The 17022-nt window shown below is 33.3% G+C and overlaps 2 protein-coding genes across 4 annotated transcripts; both read right to left on the reverse strand.

The window, feature by feature from the left end:
- Positions 1-316: 316 nt before the first annotated feature.
- On the reverse strand, positions 317-15383 carry MS3_00005164 (uncharacterized protein; the record flags this gene model as incomplete). Of its 2 annotated transcripts, XM_012942684.3 has the most annotated exons (4): positions 13812-15383; positions 10314-11092; positions 4216-4419; positions 1010-1768 (listed from the first exon to the last, which is right to left on the reverse strand). In XM_012942684.3, exons 1-4 carry the CDS (start codon positions 14158-14160, stop codon positions 1010-1012), a joined length of 2091 nt encoding a protein of 696 aa, XP_012798138.1. In that variant the 5' UTR covers positions 14161-15383. The 2 variants fall into 2 exon arrangements, with proteins under 2 accessions (XP_051069143.1, XP_012798138.1); XM_051213186.1 differs by having other exon boundaries at positions 317-1768; positions 4216-11092.
- An 80-nt stretch (positions 15384-15463) lies between these two features.
- On the reverse strand, positions 15464-16470 carry MS3_00005165 (uncharacterized protein). Of its 2 annotated transcripts, none has more exons than XM_051213187.1 (4): positions 16297-16470; positions 16150-16263; positions 16026-16109; positions 15464-15990 (listed from the first exon to the last, which is right to left on the reverse strand). In XM_051213187.1, exons 1-4 carry the CDS (start codon positions 16366-16368, stop codon positions 15892-15894), a joined length of 369 nt encoding a protein of 122 aa, XP_051069144.1. In that variant the 5' UTR covers positions 16369-16470; the 3' UTR covers positions 15464-15891. The 2 variants fall into 2 exon arrangements, with proteins under 2 accessions (XP_051069144.1, XP_051069145.1); XM_051213188.1 differs by having other exon boundaries at positions 15587-15981.
- Positions 16471-17022: the final 552 nt, after the last annotated feature.

The raw sequence follows: 17022 nt of genomic DNA on the forward strand, positions 1-17022 counted from the left end.
ATTAGGAATCAGTTTTGTAAACCATAATATGATATATGAAAAACAGGAACTAATATAAGTTCCACTTACTAGTGTCACATTAATCTCACGACTAATATAAGTGAAGAAGAATCTGTTAACATGTAGTCTACATTTTCCTCATTGGCTGACGATTTGTTAACTGATAAATAAGTCATACTATCTTGGTAAGACCTCTTGAATATGACAGATTTACAGCCGTAATAATATCTTGACTCAATCGGTTTGTGATTGATTCTTCTGAAAATGTATTTATTAATTAACAGCTTTGTAACTTCAGTGAGCTATTATAAAATATGGAAACAGTATTAAGATCTTTCGGTCACTGAGAAATATGCAAACTATTTAGTCACTTTTAAATTTGGAGAGATTCGAATACATAAGGAAATTAATTACAACCACTGGTGCTCCCCAAATGGTTTGTCCTTTAAACATGAACAAGTGATTTGTTTTGAGTTGATTGGTTGAAATTAGAGATGTACCCTGATGGACTCCAGTTTAATTATCTAAATGTAACACGCTTTGTGAGAGACCTACAAGTTTTCAACTCAACATCGTATGATGTGCACAATTTTGAGATATTTAAGACTAAGAAGAAACAGTTGACGAATGCTACTGATATATTAACCGTCCTCTAAATTATCCTAACTTAGGATCAAATGTGACTGATTTTTGATGGATTGGATGATAATAGGAAAGACAACATTTTGTATTGACTTTTATGGATAAACGTTCAAAACATCATTCAATAACAAATCATTGAAAAAAACGTATTGTCTAAGTTTGATGAGTACAAACAAAAGTCTACAAAATTCATATACTAAAATTGTAAAGTATATTAAGTAAGATACAACGTAATCAGGACAAACAAAATAATAAATATAAGTAGGTGAAAAAGGCTAAAACAATTACTAATATATCACATCACGACTTTCTAAACTTTGTGTATTATGTAATACGTGCATTTATGTGCAGCATGATCTTCGTATAATTAATTATCTTTTTTAGGACTCAACAAACGTGCTCTAGCAAAATCTCGAGCTAATCTAGCATCTCGTACAGTAACCGGTGTATCAGATATTAAAAAATGTATACATAAAGCAATGAATATAAGGCAATGTTCAAATATTAGAAATATAGTGCTTGCAGTCACATCAGTTAAAATTTCTAATCGATGAATTTCTGATATTAATAAACCAGCATTAGTTAATACAGATAACCAAGCTTGTATACCTAATAGCAATAACCATATAGATTGTTCTCTAAGTAATAAATTTGATTTAGGACATTGTGTTACCCAAAATAATTTGAATACATCAAAATGTATTTCAAGAAATGTACATAATATAGCTAAAATTGTAATAAATAATGGTGATGCATAAGCAAATAATACAAGATAACCATGTTGTAAAACCATTTCTAAATAATCATCAAATGATTCATAAATATCTGCGCATAATTCACGTTCAACACGTATTTGATACATAGGTTTTTCACTATTGTGGTTACGTTTAATTAAACCAATTGATTGTTTTTCTTTCCATGCACGAAATCGATAAATTATGTATGGTATAATACATTCAAGTGTTAAGCGTCTTATTGAATCAGTAGCAAACATTGTTAATAAAAGTGAACGTAATGCCAAACGATCAGCTAATATAAAGCCTAAATAAATTAAACCACCATATGCATCAACCAATTCAAATAAGAAGCGTTTTATAATCAATGCACGTTCATAATCCTTATTTGTCTGAAAACAAAGGGAGAAAAAAAACGTAAACAGATTAATAAATAATTAATATATTTTAATATCTTAATGAGTAGAAAAACTAGATTTTCTGACATTTCGTGACTTAGTGTAAGCCACTTTCTTCAGAGAATAAATAACCAAATTAAAATTAATCCAAATTTAAATAGTACAACGGAACCAATTTATTCGAAATTATCAAATCAAACCTTGGTAATCATACCTGTTATATCCGAGCGAAGATTAAATCACAAGTAACTTCTGAGACATATTAATTGACTAATATTTTCTATATATTCTTATGGTGTAACTATTCAATAATTAGATTATGTATATTTATATTCCTCTTATTATAAGCTTTATTTTGACCTATAATTTATTATTGTACGATTTATTGGCCCTAAATTATGCCTAGTTTATTGACCACTGTCTCCCACGTTCACAGCCACATTTGGCCAAATATTGTACAAATGTTATTTTTTATTTTATGGTACGTTGTGGTCTGTCAGATTGATATATAAACCGAGTATGTCTGAAATAAATGATTCGTATTTCAGAAGCTGGTATTGTGTTTTGGACTCAAGCGGACGGGCTAGTAGGACCATAGGACCAATAAGGACGCTAGACTGCTCATACCGGTTGAACGTCATTGGTTTTGTCATAGTGCAAAGATTTGTATAAGTCGCATTTTGATTGGTGGATAAATCACGTGATAAAAGCCGGGCATAAAATCATAATAATACCTGTAAACAGATTAATATAATATTACTTATTTAAAAATAATTATTACATATTGAACATTTAATTTATAATTTTTGTGATAAATATAAATAAATTTAATTCTTTTTTATTGTGCCAACTATTTAATTATTAGTAACATGTTGTTTGATTGATATTATTTCGAAAATTAATGATTTCTAATTATAAAGTTTGATTGGTAGAAATTTCACTTACAATCTAAGATTAATGTGAAATTATAATATTGGGAAGAATTAGACTATAGAAACTTATATAATCAGGAAGAAAAATTTTTTTAAAGAAAGCAAAAATAGTATTCATTAAATAATATAGTCTAAGATGGGAAACAAGACCAATTTCACTCGGTTAGAAAAACTATCTCATTACTTAAGGTATGAAACAAAAGATAAATTGTTGGAAAATACCCATTTGTTACTCTGTTGAACAATGTTCAGAAAATTTGTAAACAAATCAGCTGTACGATCATAAAAATCCCATCAAATGGGACCTAGTTAATCAACAGATGTCAATCTAACACTAAATTTTTATTTCAAGTTGAAATGTTGTAAACTGACCTTTCCCATCTTTCGCAGTCGATCGGAGTCGTCAAACAATGTACAATTTAAAGGACTTGCGTCAAAAATAATTCATTAAAGATTACGTATCAAGATTGTAACGCATAGAGAACTATCAACCGCTGTGTACTAATACACGTCCCCAGACCTCATCCTTATCTGGAACACGGCCACCAAAAACATCTAACAAGGTATACGAATCTCTGGACTAGTTCCAACGTCTAATTACAAAGGGTGAGTAGGAATAGGCGCCAATCTTACAGAAGCAATTTGCATTCTTATTATGCAAACCAAATATTATACATCCAGGCGCTCATCGCCAATTTTAAAAATGAGAGTGACAACCGCTTTCTAGAAGGATGAAAAAACACTAACTTTATCAGATCTCTCCAAACAGTTCAGTAACGTCCTAAATTTCTAGTCTTTGATTAGAGCTGGAATTTGGTTTCCTGGTTAACGAAACTCTGTAAGAAATTCTATTAGATAACCGCTTCTTTAGGCTCATCATTAATCATCTGTGAATAAGAACAAAATAATCTATCTAACGTTGGTGGAGCCCTAAAATGTTCCTTAAAGTTCTCCACCCATTTTTTGAGACATTTTTAAAAATTCCTTATAGCTATGCCACTAACCCTATATATCGTTCAACCGACAATACGGCTCTGGTTACTAGTGATACTTTTCAAAGGCTACTAAATCAACAAACTCCTTCAAATAGGGAGTATGTTGCGTCCTCCAAGCTTCACCGTCTTTTATGCTCGCAATTAACCGGAGTAGGTTGAAGGGTCCCGAAACGTTATACAGACCCTATTTAACTTGATATGGCATCTTGTATATATAACTAATATTCATCTGCGCTTTTCAACGAATTGACAGTTAATTCTCTGTAATGATCTCCAGTCCAGAGGGCTCGTAGACACCATTAAATTTGAAATGGTGACTCATTATGTTGGAGTACTTCAGTCTTGACCACTGAATAACAAAATTAAAATCAAATTAACTAATTGGATCTACATGCAGATTTGTTTGTTTCCACAGAGTTATATGAGACTTAAAATTTTAGACATATAAAAAACATATCATTATTTAATCTGTAGACCTCATGATATTTATTCTATAAAAATGAAAATAACTAACACAATGATTTTCCCATTCGGTTAGATGTTCAGCAATAGCACGAAAAATTATTTGATTCATAACGAAAACCATTAAAGAATGTAAAACCCCAGGAATATACGATAATATTCCATTGGCGTTCGGATCAAATATTGCATCAGGTTCAGCGAACTGACTTACGAATCCTATATGAAACCATGGCGACTTTTCTGCTACGATAAAACCCTGTGAGAAAAGAAGTGAGATGAAGATAATGTCAACAACAGCTAAGAGAGAAGCGAACGACACATGGATGTATGATAGTGTAGAAAAATTTCCATGAGTTCAACATCATACAGAGTGTATTAGAATGTTTATCTTTTGCTATAGAAATAAAGCTAACGCAATTAAACTAACTTAATTCAGTGTCAAAATGTGCCGATTTATGGCGTTAGACACAATTAGGCAGTACAATAACAAAAAATCTAAGCGATAATATGGAAGTGAGAAGATAAAAGATAAAAAAAGGACAGCAAAATACGAAAAATGACCTATAATCCGACATTTTTGTTATCTTTAAGAAACTAGTCAACTATGTTTTATTCAACCGTAATTAGCTATACCATTTTGTGAAAAGTTCTAACCTGTGCAAACAAAGGTTTCGAATACTATGCTAATACTGTGTCGAAAGTATCAATCATTTTATTTCTTTTAGATTCACAATCGTGATAACAGAACACTCCTATTGTATGGAAGCAACTTTATCACTGAAGACGATAAAACGCACATACCAAGTATGAGTTGTATAATTTTTTAGGGCTAGTGGCAACAACAGGATTTCCAAACCTAAGTAGGTGGAGTGAGGTTCAAACCTCAGATTTATTGCATTGAAATCTAAATGTTTTAAACATTAAATCACCGTTGAACCCCGAGATCTTAGCTATCCATACGAATAAGTTTAAGGAAAACAGTACACGTAGACCTTCCTATTGAGAAAACAGCTGGACCTAACAACGTACCACCTGAAGCACTGAAGCCATATATGGAAGTAACTGCAAAGATGTTCCATTCAGGGAGATTCGGGAAAAAAAAAACAAGTGCCGAGAGATTGGAGAGAAGGACACCTCATTAGGTTACCAGAGAAAGGAGATCTCAGCAACTGCGACAATTACAGTGAAATCACACAACTATCGGTACCAAGAAAAGTATTCAACGAAGTGTTGCTGAACCAGATGAAAGATTCAGTCGACGCCCAACTTCGAGATCAACAGGCCGGATTCCACAAGGACCTCTCAAGCACAGATCAAATTGAGACACCGCGGATCATCATTGAACAATCAACTGAATGGAACTCGTCACTATACATCAGCTTCCTTGACTATGGGACAGCATTCGACAGTGTGGATAGGAAAACATTATGGGAACGTTTTCGACATTATGGCGTACCTGAGATTGTCAACATCATCCAGAATTTAAAGACGGTCTACACTGCGAAGTCGTGCATGGATGACAGTTGACAGATGCATTTCAAGTGCGGACCGGAGTCAGACAAGTTTGCCTACTCTCTCCCTCTCTTCCTTCTGGTGGTTAATTGGATTATGACGACCTCCACATCTCAGGGAAAGTACGGAATACAATATACAGCTTGGATTCGACTAGACGATTCAAACTTTACAGATGATCTATTGCTTCTATACCATACGCACGAACAAATGCAGATGAAGACAGTCAGCTTAGCAGCAGCCTCTGCAGCATCAGGCCTCAGCATACACAGAGGAAAAAGCATGATCCTGGAATACAACACAGAGAGGATTAACACAATCACACTTGATGGAGAAATTCTATAAGAGGTGGAAAGTCTCCCACATCTAGGCAGCAGCATCAATAAACAAGGAGGATCGGATGCAGACATTAAGGCGAGGATTGGCAAAGCGAGGATAGCATTCCTACAGTTGAACAATATATACAACTCAAAACAACTGTCAACCAATATCAAAGTCAGAATCTTCAATACGAACGTCGAGACAATTCCACTGTACGGGGCTGAGACGTGGAGAACTACCACAATCATCATCTAAAAGGTTCAAGTATTTCTAAACAATTGTCTACGCAAGATACTCAATATCCGTTGGCCGGATATCACCAGCAACAGCCAACTGTGGGAGAGAACAAACGAGCTTCCAGCTGGATAGGAAATTAGGAAAAGACGTTAGAGGCGAATAGGACACACATTAAGGTAATCACCAACTTGGAATCCTGAAGGGAAATGGAAAAAAGAAAGGCCAGAAGAACACGCTATGCCGAGAATCGGAGGCAGACATCAAAGGAATGAGTAGCAACGTGAAACAAATCGGAGAGGATTGCCCAATACGGAGTTCGATGGACAATGCTGGTGGGGGGCTCGTGCACCTCCACAACGGGTAGTAGGAGTAAGTCAGTTTAAGAAACAATAATTTCTACTAATTTATATCTATGTCGAAACTAATACGCACCTAGTCTTCTTTCTAAACCTCTTCTACATCTTAATTAATTATTAAAAGTATTGAGACATACCATAAATATTTATCCAGTATTGTGAATACATATAGCAAACTAATGCTTTAGATACGTTCATAAATTACGATTGACCTAAATAAATTGAAAAATTCTTGCATATTTAAAAGTAAGTTCTTATCAAAGAATGATATTTTTTAAAATTAAACATTGAAAATTGTGGATAATTAAGAAAAAGAGGTCCAGTCTTATTCTTGGCATCTAAAACAATAAACATACGTGATCCGATTTGAAAATTGAATCACTGTGAATTTAATTTTCTGTTACTGATATTCTAGGGTTTGAATTAGTGTAAAGTAAATTTTAACAAAACTCATAATATAATTTGACTTACTCTCCAATGTTATGTAATGCTATTTTTTTTTCGTAGGACACTAAATTAGTTAAATAAACCATAATATTTTGTATTAGGAATTATCATAACTCTTTTAGATAGATGACTAAAGAAAAAATTTAATGAATAGTTAAGTAACGTGAATAACTATTTGTTCTTTCATTTTAATTTGCTTACTATTGATTTGTGATGATATTTTGATTATTTTCACTTCTTTTCAGTGTACAATATTTACTGTTTGTGTTACTATACAATACTAAAGGTTTTAAGATGTAAGTATTATTTACATAAAATTTTATGCATATAATATTACTATCGAAATATGCTTGAAATTAGTAAAACTATCAAAATATAATAAATACTATACTATATACTAAAAGTTTAGGATTATTTCTCGACTATTATAGTGGTCTAGTGATTAAGCGCTCATGCGTGAGACTGATAGGTCCTAGGTTCGAATCCCGCGAGGCGGGGTCGTGGATGCGCGCTGCTGAGGAGTCCCACAGTAAGACAAGATGGCCTTCCAGTGTTTCCAGGTTTTCCATAGTGATCTAGCTTCAACTGACTCATCATCGCAACTATTGAAATTATTACATAAGCAGTTAACCATATAATTTACATAAATAAAAAGATAATCAAATCTAATAATGACTGAAATGAATGAATATAATGAACATAAATTAATCATTAAAAGACAATATTCTTCTGATATGATGATGAAAGTAATGAAAAACCAAAACACAATGTACATTTTAATACAGACAAAGCTAAGAATGCTAAAGGATGTCTTAGAGTACAATTAAGTTCATTGTCTGGTCAATGTCTTTTCTGATATCAAGTGTGAGCTAAAGTACGATAAAGGTCACAAAAATTTAGTGATTACGTTAAGAAACGATACAAAATGATGATATATTTGATTGTCTAAACTATATAATATAGGTTTACTTAGTGGAAGTTCTCGGGGTAGGAAAATGTCATTATAACCAGTTCGTGTTCAACAATATGCAATAGCCTTTACTGCTGACTGATATCTATATATCAACTTGCAATGTTGCTCAACTTTCCTGTATACTTCGACTCTGAATCTGACAGAAAACATCAGTTTTCTCAAGAATGGAAACACACCTTTGTAATGAATGTTAATTAAGACGAAGCATGTATTCAAGCACTCCTCAAGATTGTTTCTAAACACTAAATACTCAATATTATTTATTATCTGTCAAATAATTTATGTTAATATCTTATTCTTTCAGTTTGAGCTTTACAATTTTGAAACAATCCACCGCTATGTGAGATTATTCGTTTCAGCCAACTGATCAAAAGACTTTATATAGGTAGATACAAGCTTACAGGAATATTTGATCATAAGCAGTAGGAATAATCCTAGCAATTGCTGAAAGAGCAGTAAAGTTATTGGTACAATAAAATGTTGAGATAATTGCCGAACTGGTGAATGTAATGCTGAGATAGCCGGACATATAAACTTTGATCAAATAAAACATCATGTTTTAAAATGATGAAGTTATCGTAATAAAACAAAGCAAAACATAAAAGATGCAAATAAAATAGTATGACTGTGAATTACTTATTAGATTAACAATATATAGTGAATAATGAAAACAGTCGTCAAACAATAGTCGATTCAGACCATACAATAATCATATATTTCAAAAAGTTAGTCAGTTAACGAGGACTCACAAATAGTTTTCGTCTTTTTACCTAATACCCTACGTCCCTATCCTCAGCAACACTCATTTGATTGTTCTTTCATGTGTTAACAGTTTCGAAGACATCTATAATCAAATACTACTAACCTATTTATCTCCTCTACATTGGAAAATAATGTTTCACAGCTATAAGATAAAGCACGCCGAAAGGTTGGGTAGACTACTTTCCTTTTAATAGGTAGAGGGTTCTTTCGCATGTTATTATGAAACTACGCTAAACTGAGCAGTTTGATCATACTGTGATACTGACAGTGTGACTACTAAAAATAGTGCCTAAAAGCTTATCCAAGAAATAGGACCGTTTCATTGTGTATTAAAACAAATAAATCTTTTAAACAGATCAACTTGAAAAAATATTAGTATGTAGAATTACGAAGATGTACGGTATCTTCGTGAACTTTAAGCATGAATGTTGAATACTTCAAAAGAAGATTGACTGGACGAGAAGAAATGAGAATTAATTCACTTCACCAAAAACATTCGGAGATACTAAATTTCAAAAGATTAAAAGGCGCCTATCCAATGAATTCCATTAGAAAGTTTGAACAGGCTACAACTCTTCAGTTGACTGTCGACTATACAATTTGTGAAATATGCTAATAATATATTCGTGTTTAACACTAAAACTTTAGAGATGAATCAAGATATTTATTATTGATATGGTAGTGAAAGTATAATTGGTTGGTGAGCATGGACAAACAGGCACTTAGCTTACTGACTATTAAATATGTGATTTCCTGCTATTGATTTCTACTCAGGACTCAATAAGTTTGACTGCTTGTAACTGTGTTGAATAGATTATTAACTAGTATTTATCTGGTTTTCTACTCTGAGTTGTGAATCTTATACCTGGCATAACGTGACTAGTCTCATAATCATATAACGTATTATCATAGTATACCTAAGAGAGAAAAATATTTTAAACTATCCGTGATTTTAATTATATGTATAGGTTTGTATTTTGTTGTTGTTGATATTGACTACAATTGATTAATTTTGTATTAGGGTATGTAAATCTTGAAAGGATTGTGTCTTGGGTTCGATTGATAGCAAAAATTCAGCTATACTAAATCCATTATATTAAGAAAGAAACTATAGTGACACTGTATAGGTTATTATTGAAATATAGGCAGCATATCCCATCCCAATTTTCATTCGTTAAATGTGTATAAATTACAATGTGACACATTGCTCCCACTTGATCTATCAACCAATGGTTATTGTTTCAAATGCCAGAACAGTTCTACGTTAAAAATTTGAGCTTTCTTTTTTTTAAATCTCAATTTTCATAAACTAAATGATCTTCAATTACTTAACATTAAGTATATAAATGACAGCTGTAATTCGCTGATAATACATCCATTGACTTGAAAAAGGTTTCGTCTTCTGGAATCTATTTATCTAGGATGTGGGCAATGTTTTGGTGGGCGAATTAAAGATCCACCATTTAGGTTTACCTCAATTGTACCTCTATAACAAGTAAATAACTCTATTAAAGCATTCTGCGTAATGATAAGATGACTTACTTCCATATTCAACAGGGCAATATTTACAAATATAGCCCATAACAAACATGCTAGTGTAATGAAACCGGATGCCACATAACGTAATCGACGTTTAGCTGCGGGATAGTGCAATTCCATCAAGCCAGTAACGCGACTTTGTCTCCAAGTGCCGTGAAAAGTTGGTCTCTGATCAATAAAGTTAAACAGCCAAGCTAAGTCATTTGCTGCTAATTCAATTAAGGCATTGCCAGACCATCGATCGACACAAGAAATATACTCACGTTGCCACAGTTTAGTACAGATAACAGCCCATAATATCATGAAAATAGTATAAACTAAATGAATTCCCAGTGATACTTGCTTATCTTCAAAATGTTGACCATTTAGTAAATTGAACACTTGACAAAATAAACCAGCGATTAACGGACAAGTTAAATAAACACAATAAGACTTCATCCAAACAAAATAAAATCCAATTGAATCACCAAGATACTGACGTAATTTCTCCGAATTCGGAAATACATTTAAAGTGGAGAAATGATCGGTCCATATAGATCGTCTCTCCATTTTGTCATGACTTCTAGTTAAATTAGATATTAGTCCTAAATACTCTAAGATGAATAGAGCTGGACGATTTGATAAAATATACTCATCAATATTATCAATCAGATTTAAGGACAAACCCAAATCACATACAAGACTTTTAATATGTGCCTTAGACAAAACTAAACTACGAATAGCGAGTTCGGCAAGCCAAGCTGTTTGACCATCGGTTAACTTTTGAACACAATTATTGAGTTCTACAAGGTATACACAGAAAAAGACAAGAAGGAAAGTAACCAAAATGGTTTAATAATTAATTAAAAACTCTTTAAGAAGTTAGTAGTAGTCGTAAAAGCTTTGATGATAACACGTATTTTTGTTTTGGTTATCTCCACAGGTGCACAAATTTATAAAACTATCTGGAAGCCAAGACCAAAATGTCATGGTTGACATACTGATACCTTCACATATGAATTCGGATTAAATTTCTCTTAACTCGAATGGTAAACGGGAATGGGCGAACTGGAAACTTGAAACTGTGCAAATAATTAGGACTTGGTTGTTTAAGGCAGTAAGCCTTTTTTGTGTAAATATTCGGTGACACTATAGTTAGTTTTTAAAAATGAACCAGGAAAATCAACCCAAGGCTCCCACCCCAAGAAATGAGATCAGTTAATGAAATCATCAACTGCTAGTCTGAATTGTCCCGGAAAGTGTTAACACCTTGATAGAAGTTTGGCTAATCTATGATTGGAGGCAATTCTTGAGTCCAATATTACTTCATACGTTCATGATTTCAATGATAGGTTTCACTCTTAAAATTCAATCATACCTTTAAAGTAAATTTTCCTTATTTAGTTTTCTAATATAGTTGACAACATTGTTTCGACATTATTCATTTCCTCTTATTGAGTTGATACAAAGCGTGGGAAATTCGGCTGATACAAATATGCACCAGGTTTTGTCTTGTTTATTAGTGACTGATTGGAATATTTTAGGCATATTTTACCACTCATAATAAACCCCTTTACAAATGAATTAGGGGTTTGATAAGTGATTTTTGAAACATCAAAGCTTTTGATAAACCTTACCTATGAAAACGGGTAGAATACCTCAATGACATAACTAAAATCCACAGAACTATTCAACTAATCGTCTACATCTAAACGTATTCACTCTTGAAGAGATAGTAAACAATTGTTCAACGGGTTACAGAATACGTATAAGAACGGAATAAAAAATTAAACAACTAGCAAACTGAGTAACCTTATTGATAATTCCTGAAAGTAATGGTTAACACATTAGCTGTATAATATGAACTTATGATCGTGAAACATTCACTTTTTGCTGGAACTCCACACTAAAATCCCACCTACGAAGTACAATCAGGCGCATATATACATCAGTTTAAGCTGCCACACCTCATTAGCACAACGAGATGAACATCAAATTCATATTAGTTACATCAATGGTAGTAATGTATACAAGAAAGATTGTGCATAAGGATACAATAAAGGAACAAAGAATTATTTCGTAGAAAGAAAGGTATAAAGCGATTTTAATCTCGCGGTTTAAGAGAAGACAAAGAGTGTATACACCGACGCCATTGTGGTCGATTTCAAGCCATTTCACCCAGTCTCTAACCACTGGTTATGATAGTCACGCGGAACCCAACCAAGTAGTCTCCATCTACCAACATGGCTAGAAGACTGATGCCACGTCTTGGTTTGGCCGCCTCTAACTTTCTTCCAACCATTTCCAAAACTAGTCAGCATTGCGCGCCGTGGTAAACGGTGGTCGGGCATACGTAACACGTGGCCCACCTATCTCAATCAATGAAGATTTACAACCTCATCAACTGATTTACCATCATTCCCTGATATCATGTGTCAAACCTCACGACTACTTACCCAGTGATCCCAGCAGATGTTGGCAATATTTCTAAAACATACTAACTTATGAGGATCTTCTACCCTTAATGAACACGTTTTGCAGCCGTAAAGTATAACAGAAAGAACTGCTGCACAGTATACTCGTCTTTTAATTGATAGACGAATATCTCGCCTTCGCCACAGGTGACGTAAGTTGGCGAAAGCCAAACGAGCTTTTTAAATCTGTGTAGAGATTTCTTCAAACACCAACCCATTGGAGCTGATCAGATTTCCAAGATAAGTGACTTTGTCGACGCCGTCAACTACGTCACTCCCTATCCTATTAAAATCTAAGCCACTGGAATGAAGAAATTGCTACATACTATAGAAACCTACGAAAAATATCTTCTGTGGATTCACAGATGACTAATTAAAAACCTGGAAATTATCACTTAAGTGTGTCGATCATAGATTCAGAAGCCTTTATCAATACAAAATATAGCAAAAGATATTTGGTGAAGGGTGATAGAAGTTAGAAATATATATGGTAGCAACCCCAATTTCATTGATTGCTGATTTCAATTTCATGGAACGAGCGATTAACTACCCGATTCAAACTGACACAGATAAATAAAATTGAAATTTGGAGTCATTAATTGTTGCCTCTGTAAATTAGCTGCAATGATACGAATAATTTCTTTGTTCGCCCATGAGTTTGAGGTAGGTCATCATCATATATTTAATCAATCTAATCACAACAAGATTTGTAGAATAAAATAAATGGATTTAATTTCATTAATCATTTATCAACTATGTATCTGATGCCCCTTTTTACCGATATTTGTGTGTTCAAATAAATAAATAAATTATCGGTTATACCTCAACTAAGATAAGTAGTCTGAATATCAATAAATGTAGGTTTTTAGACGCCTACATAATACATTAAATGACATGTTTAATGTTTATAAAGGTCTATTTAACCCTTTTGTGTGGCTTAAAGCAGTATATTAGACAAAAATTGTCAAAACAGCTCTGAAGTACAAAGTTTCAGAACATTTAACTATGGATTTATTCCTTTACTGAATGCCATTAAATGATAACTAACCTTGTTTATCGATTGATAAATCCGGTCTTAGTAATGATGCACATTGTTTAAGCCACAACTTTGGTATATATATCAGAACAAAGTGTGTAGAATGACCACAATTATTCAAATCAGTTGGTGTTTCATCAATTGTACAACAAGATGTAAATACTGGCTGGTCATCACACTCAATGTTAATCTGTCTGTCAGTAGGAACAAAAGTTGACATTAGACGGTTTTCCATAATGGACGTTTTAAGACATTCAGCTAGTCTATGAGCAACACGTACTTGATAGGTATTATCGGAATATTTTGGATGTTTTAACGACTTTGGGACTGCGAGACAGAACCTAACACCAGTAGTAGACATGGTTTAATTTTTGTTTGTCAGTAACAGCAAAATATTATCTGTTTCAATGAAAGTGAAATATTTTTCAATGCACTGACCGGTAAACAATGGAAATAAATACTTAATACAAAGAACAGGAAAAAGGACAATACTTAAACTTAAGAAAAGCAACTGGGGTCAAAAAAAAGATTTTCTAATTATCTAAAAGGATATGTAACTTCATGAATTGGAAAAAGTAAATAGCTATCGTTACTATTATCTCTAAACAACCAACTACCTTATATTGGCATTATGAGGCTCTAATTGTGTGTAAATACTTACTCTAAATAGTTATTTCGAGTAACTCTATCTCTAAGAAATACAAATTTTAAGGCTAATTTTTTAATACCGGAAGTTCAGCATGATTGCACACTTCAGATAGTAGATCATAACTAATATATGGGTTACTGAAAAACGTTACCCCACTAAGGTGTATGTTTATGTAAAGTCCACATATCACGATAAGCATGGGTTGATTAGAGTTTTTATAGATAAAGTACGCATAATTTCAAACTACTTACAAATCAGAGGGATAAATGACAGCTGTATGATATATTTACACAATTATTGACAAATATAGAAATCTACCGAGTAAACTTAGTAATCACTGAAACTAATGTTCTCGGAAAAACCTATGAACAACGTCTCAAACTAATTCTGTCAAATGAAAACTAAATATATTGCAAAATTATTTGAGAAAAACATGTTATTACACCGTTTAGCTACTAGCCATCATTATCATTTCGTAATATTCAGGACCCCTAATATCAGTCAGTCAAATGCAAAGTATAACCTGGTAAGCATCCACATCGGTTCAAGTTTCCATACCCCATTAGCGCAGCGAAACGAAATTATTAGAGCTACTTTCGAAGTTGTAAATATAGTACAATATTAGTGTTAATATAAAAGAACATGATTCCTAACGCAGAACACTGCATTCATCTCCCTAATATAATGGGCCTAGTACTTACAGCTACTGTTTTCGGTGATGATTCTTCAGCGATTACATGATAGATTACAGAACCAAACGTTTTAGAGATAAGTGGAGATGTAGTTCTAAATGTTGAGGAAGCCCCAAAGCAACAACGCTGTACTGAGACTTTAAATCAGATAACGCTTCGATGCATTTTATTGTCACCTTAAATGGTTAAGTCACGTTTGTTTTTGAAAGGAAAAAATTATCAACCATACTAAAACATCCACTATGCATCAGATGATCATACAACACAACCTGAGGAAAAGGTGAGAATATGCTTTAGATACATATGTTTTGACTGGGCCTGGCAATAAAAAACCCAAACAATGGTATATAAACGTTAATTTCCTGAAGTCATAACACAACTCTTAGGCATATAACACTGAGTACATACAAACACTGAAATCCAAGTTTTTAAGAAAAAATAAGAACTTAGGAAAAATGTTTATTAGAAAAATTTACACATAATAAAGCATACAAATCACAAAATAAGTTGTGTACAAAGGGAGGAAATATACCTTGTTTTATGGACAATAATGTTTAAAGTTAAGTGAACATAAAGCAGAAGTGGAGAACAAAATATTGTGCAAGCTCTTAAGCAACCATCATTTTGCAGCCTGGAATACGTGCACTGGAAGAAACTCGGAGAGAATCTATTCGTGCCAATAAATTGACGGTCTTTGGAACGAAAACACAAAATTTCTGGCACTCATTGTGTAGATTATGTGCATCTCGTATCATACAGTTATGTAGTTTCTCAAGATATTCCTTATATCTTCTGACGCGGCACAGTCGACGTACGTTGAGCCATCTGGAGCTAGCCCCAGCTTTGCGCCCTGAAAATATACTTATTAAGCCAATAAGGAGTTACATTGTTGAGCAGCAAAGATACGCAATCTATATGACCCTCATATATGGCTGCAAGCAAAGGTGTAACTCCAAAACTGTCATTAACCTACAAACCTTGAATCAGTGAAAAAATAACTGGAGCATACATTTAAATCTGCACCATTTCGTATGAGGTAATCACATATTTCTTTCTGTCCATAGTCAGCAGCGTAGTGAATTAGAGTTCTTCCATTTTTAAAAGTAGAATTAACCCCAGACAACTAAGTAATAATTAAATAACTGTAAATGCGTACATTATTCATGTTTTCTTTTATCGATTGCAAGTCACCATTTTTAACAGCCCAGAGCAACTGTTCATAATGCATATCGACACAACCAGCTGACTTCGAGGTCACAGGTTAACTGGCCGCTTAGTAGGGAGTAAAGAATTAGGCTAAACAAAATCAAACTGTAGTCGTTCAAATTAGTCGTCCATTTGAGCGTTTATGCTTATTCAAAAGAAAACAGTCTAATTTTCGGTCAAATATTACTTTGTTGGCGATTATTTTTGTAATTCAATTATTTGTCTATAAAATAGAAGCTATTGTTGAATGAGATACAGTTTCCGGTATAAATGAACAGCCAATTCATATAGAAGCATGACCCAACAGGTATAAAAGAAAAATATAAAACGGGATGTTAGTGCTCTAGAACGTGTTTCCAAGCTGGGTCTTTGCAAAAACCTGTAGCGGTTCAAATGGTTCAAATGGTTGTAGATGGAATGAAAGGAAATTACGCCTAACGAGTTTCACGTTCCTCATAAACTGTGAATTGACGTCTTCGAACTTATTCTGTAGCTTTCTATTGCATATGCCTTGTAATTTCCGAATTCTTTTGGAATAAATTTGGAAATACTCCATTTTCATAATCTATATAATGTCGAATAAAACTATTAAAAATTAGCTGAAAAGCTTCTGGTTAAACTTGGCTGAGATAGGCCTCAAACTTTTCTCGAAAGCCATCATTTTCACCGTTAGTAT

Source organism: Schistosoma haematobium, chromosome 3 (assembly GCF_000699445.3).
Source record: "Schistosoma haematobium chromosome 3, whole genome shotgun sequence".
Lineage (NCBI taxonomy): Eukaryota > Metazoa > Platyhelminthes > Trematoda > Strigeidida > Schistosomatidae > Schistosoma > Schistosoma haematobium.

Excerpts from the sequence above, each read along its gene's own strand:
- MS3_00005165 (XM_051213187.1), bottom strand. The coding sequence starts at position 16,368 with ATGCATTATGAACAGTTGCTCTGGGCTGTTAAAAATGGTGACTTGCAA. Across the intron at positions 16,264-16,296 it reads TAAAAGAAAACATGAATAAT|TTGTCTGGGGTTAATTCTAC; the intron begins GTACGCATTTAC and ends ATTATTACTTAG. Across the intron at positions 15,991-16,025 it reads TATCTTTGCTGCTCAACAAT|GGCGCAAAGCTGGGGCTAGC; the intron begins GTAACTCCTTAT and ends GTATATTTTCAG.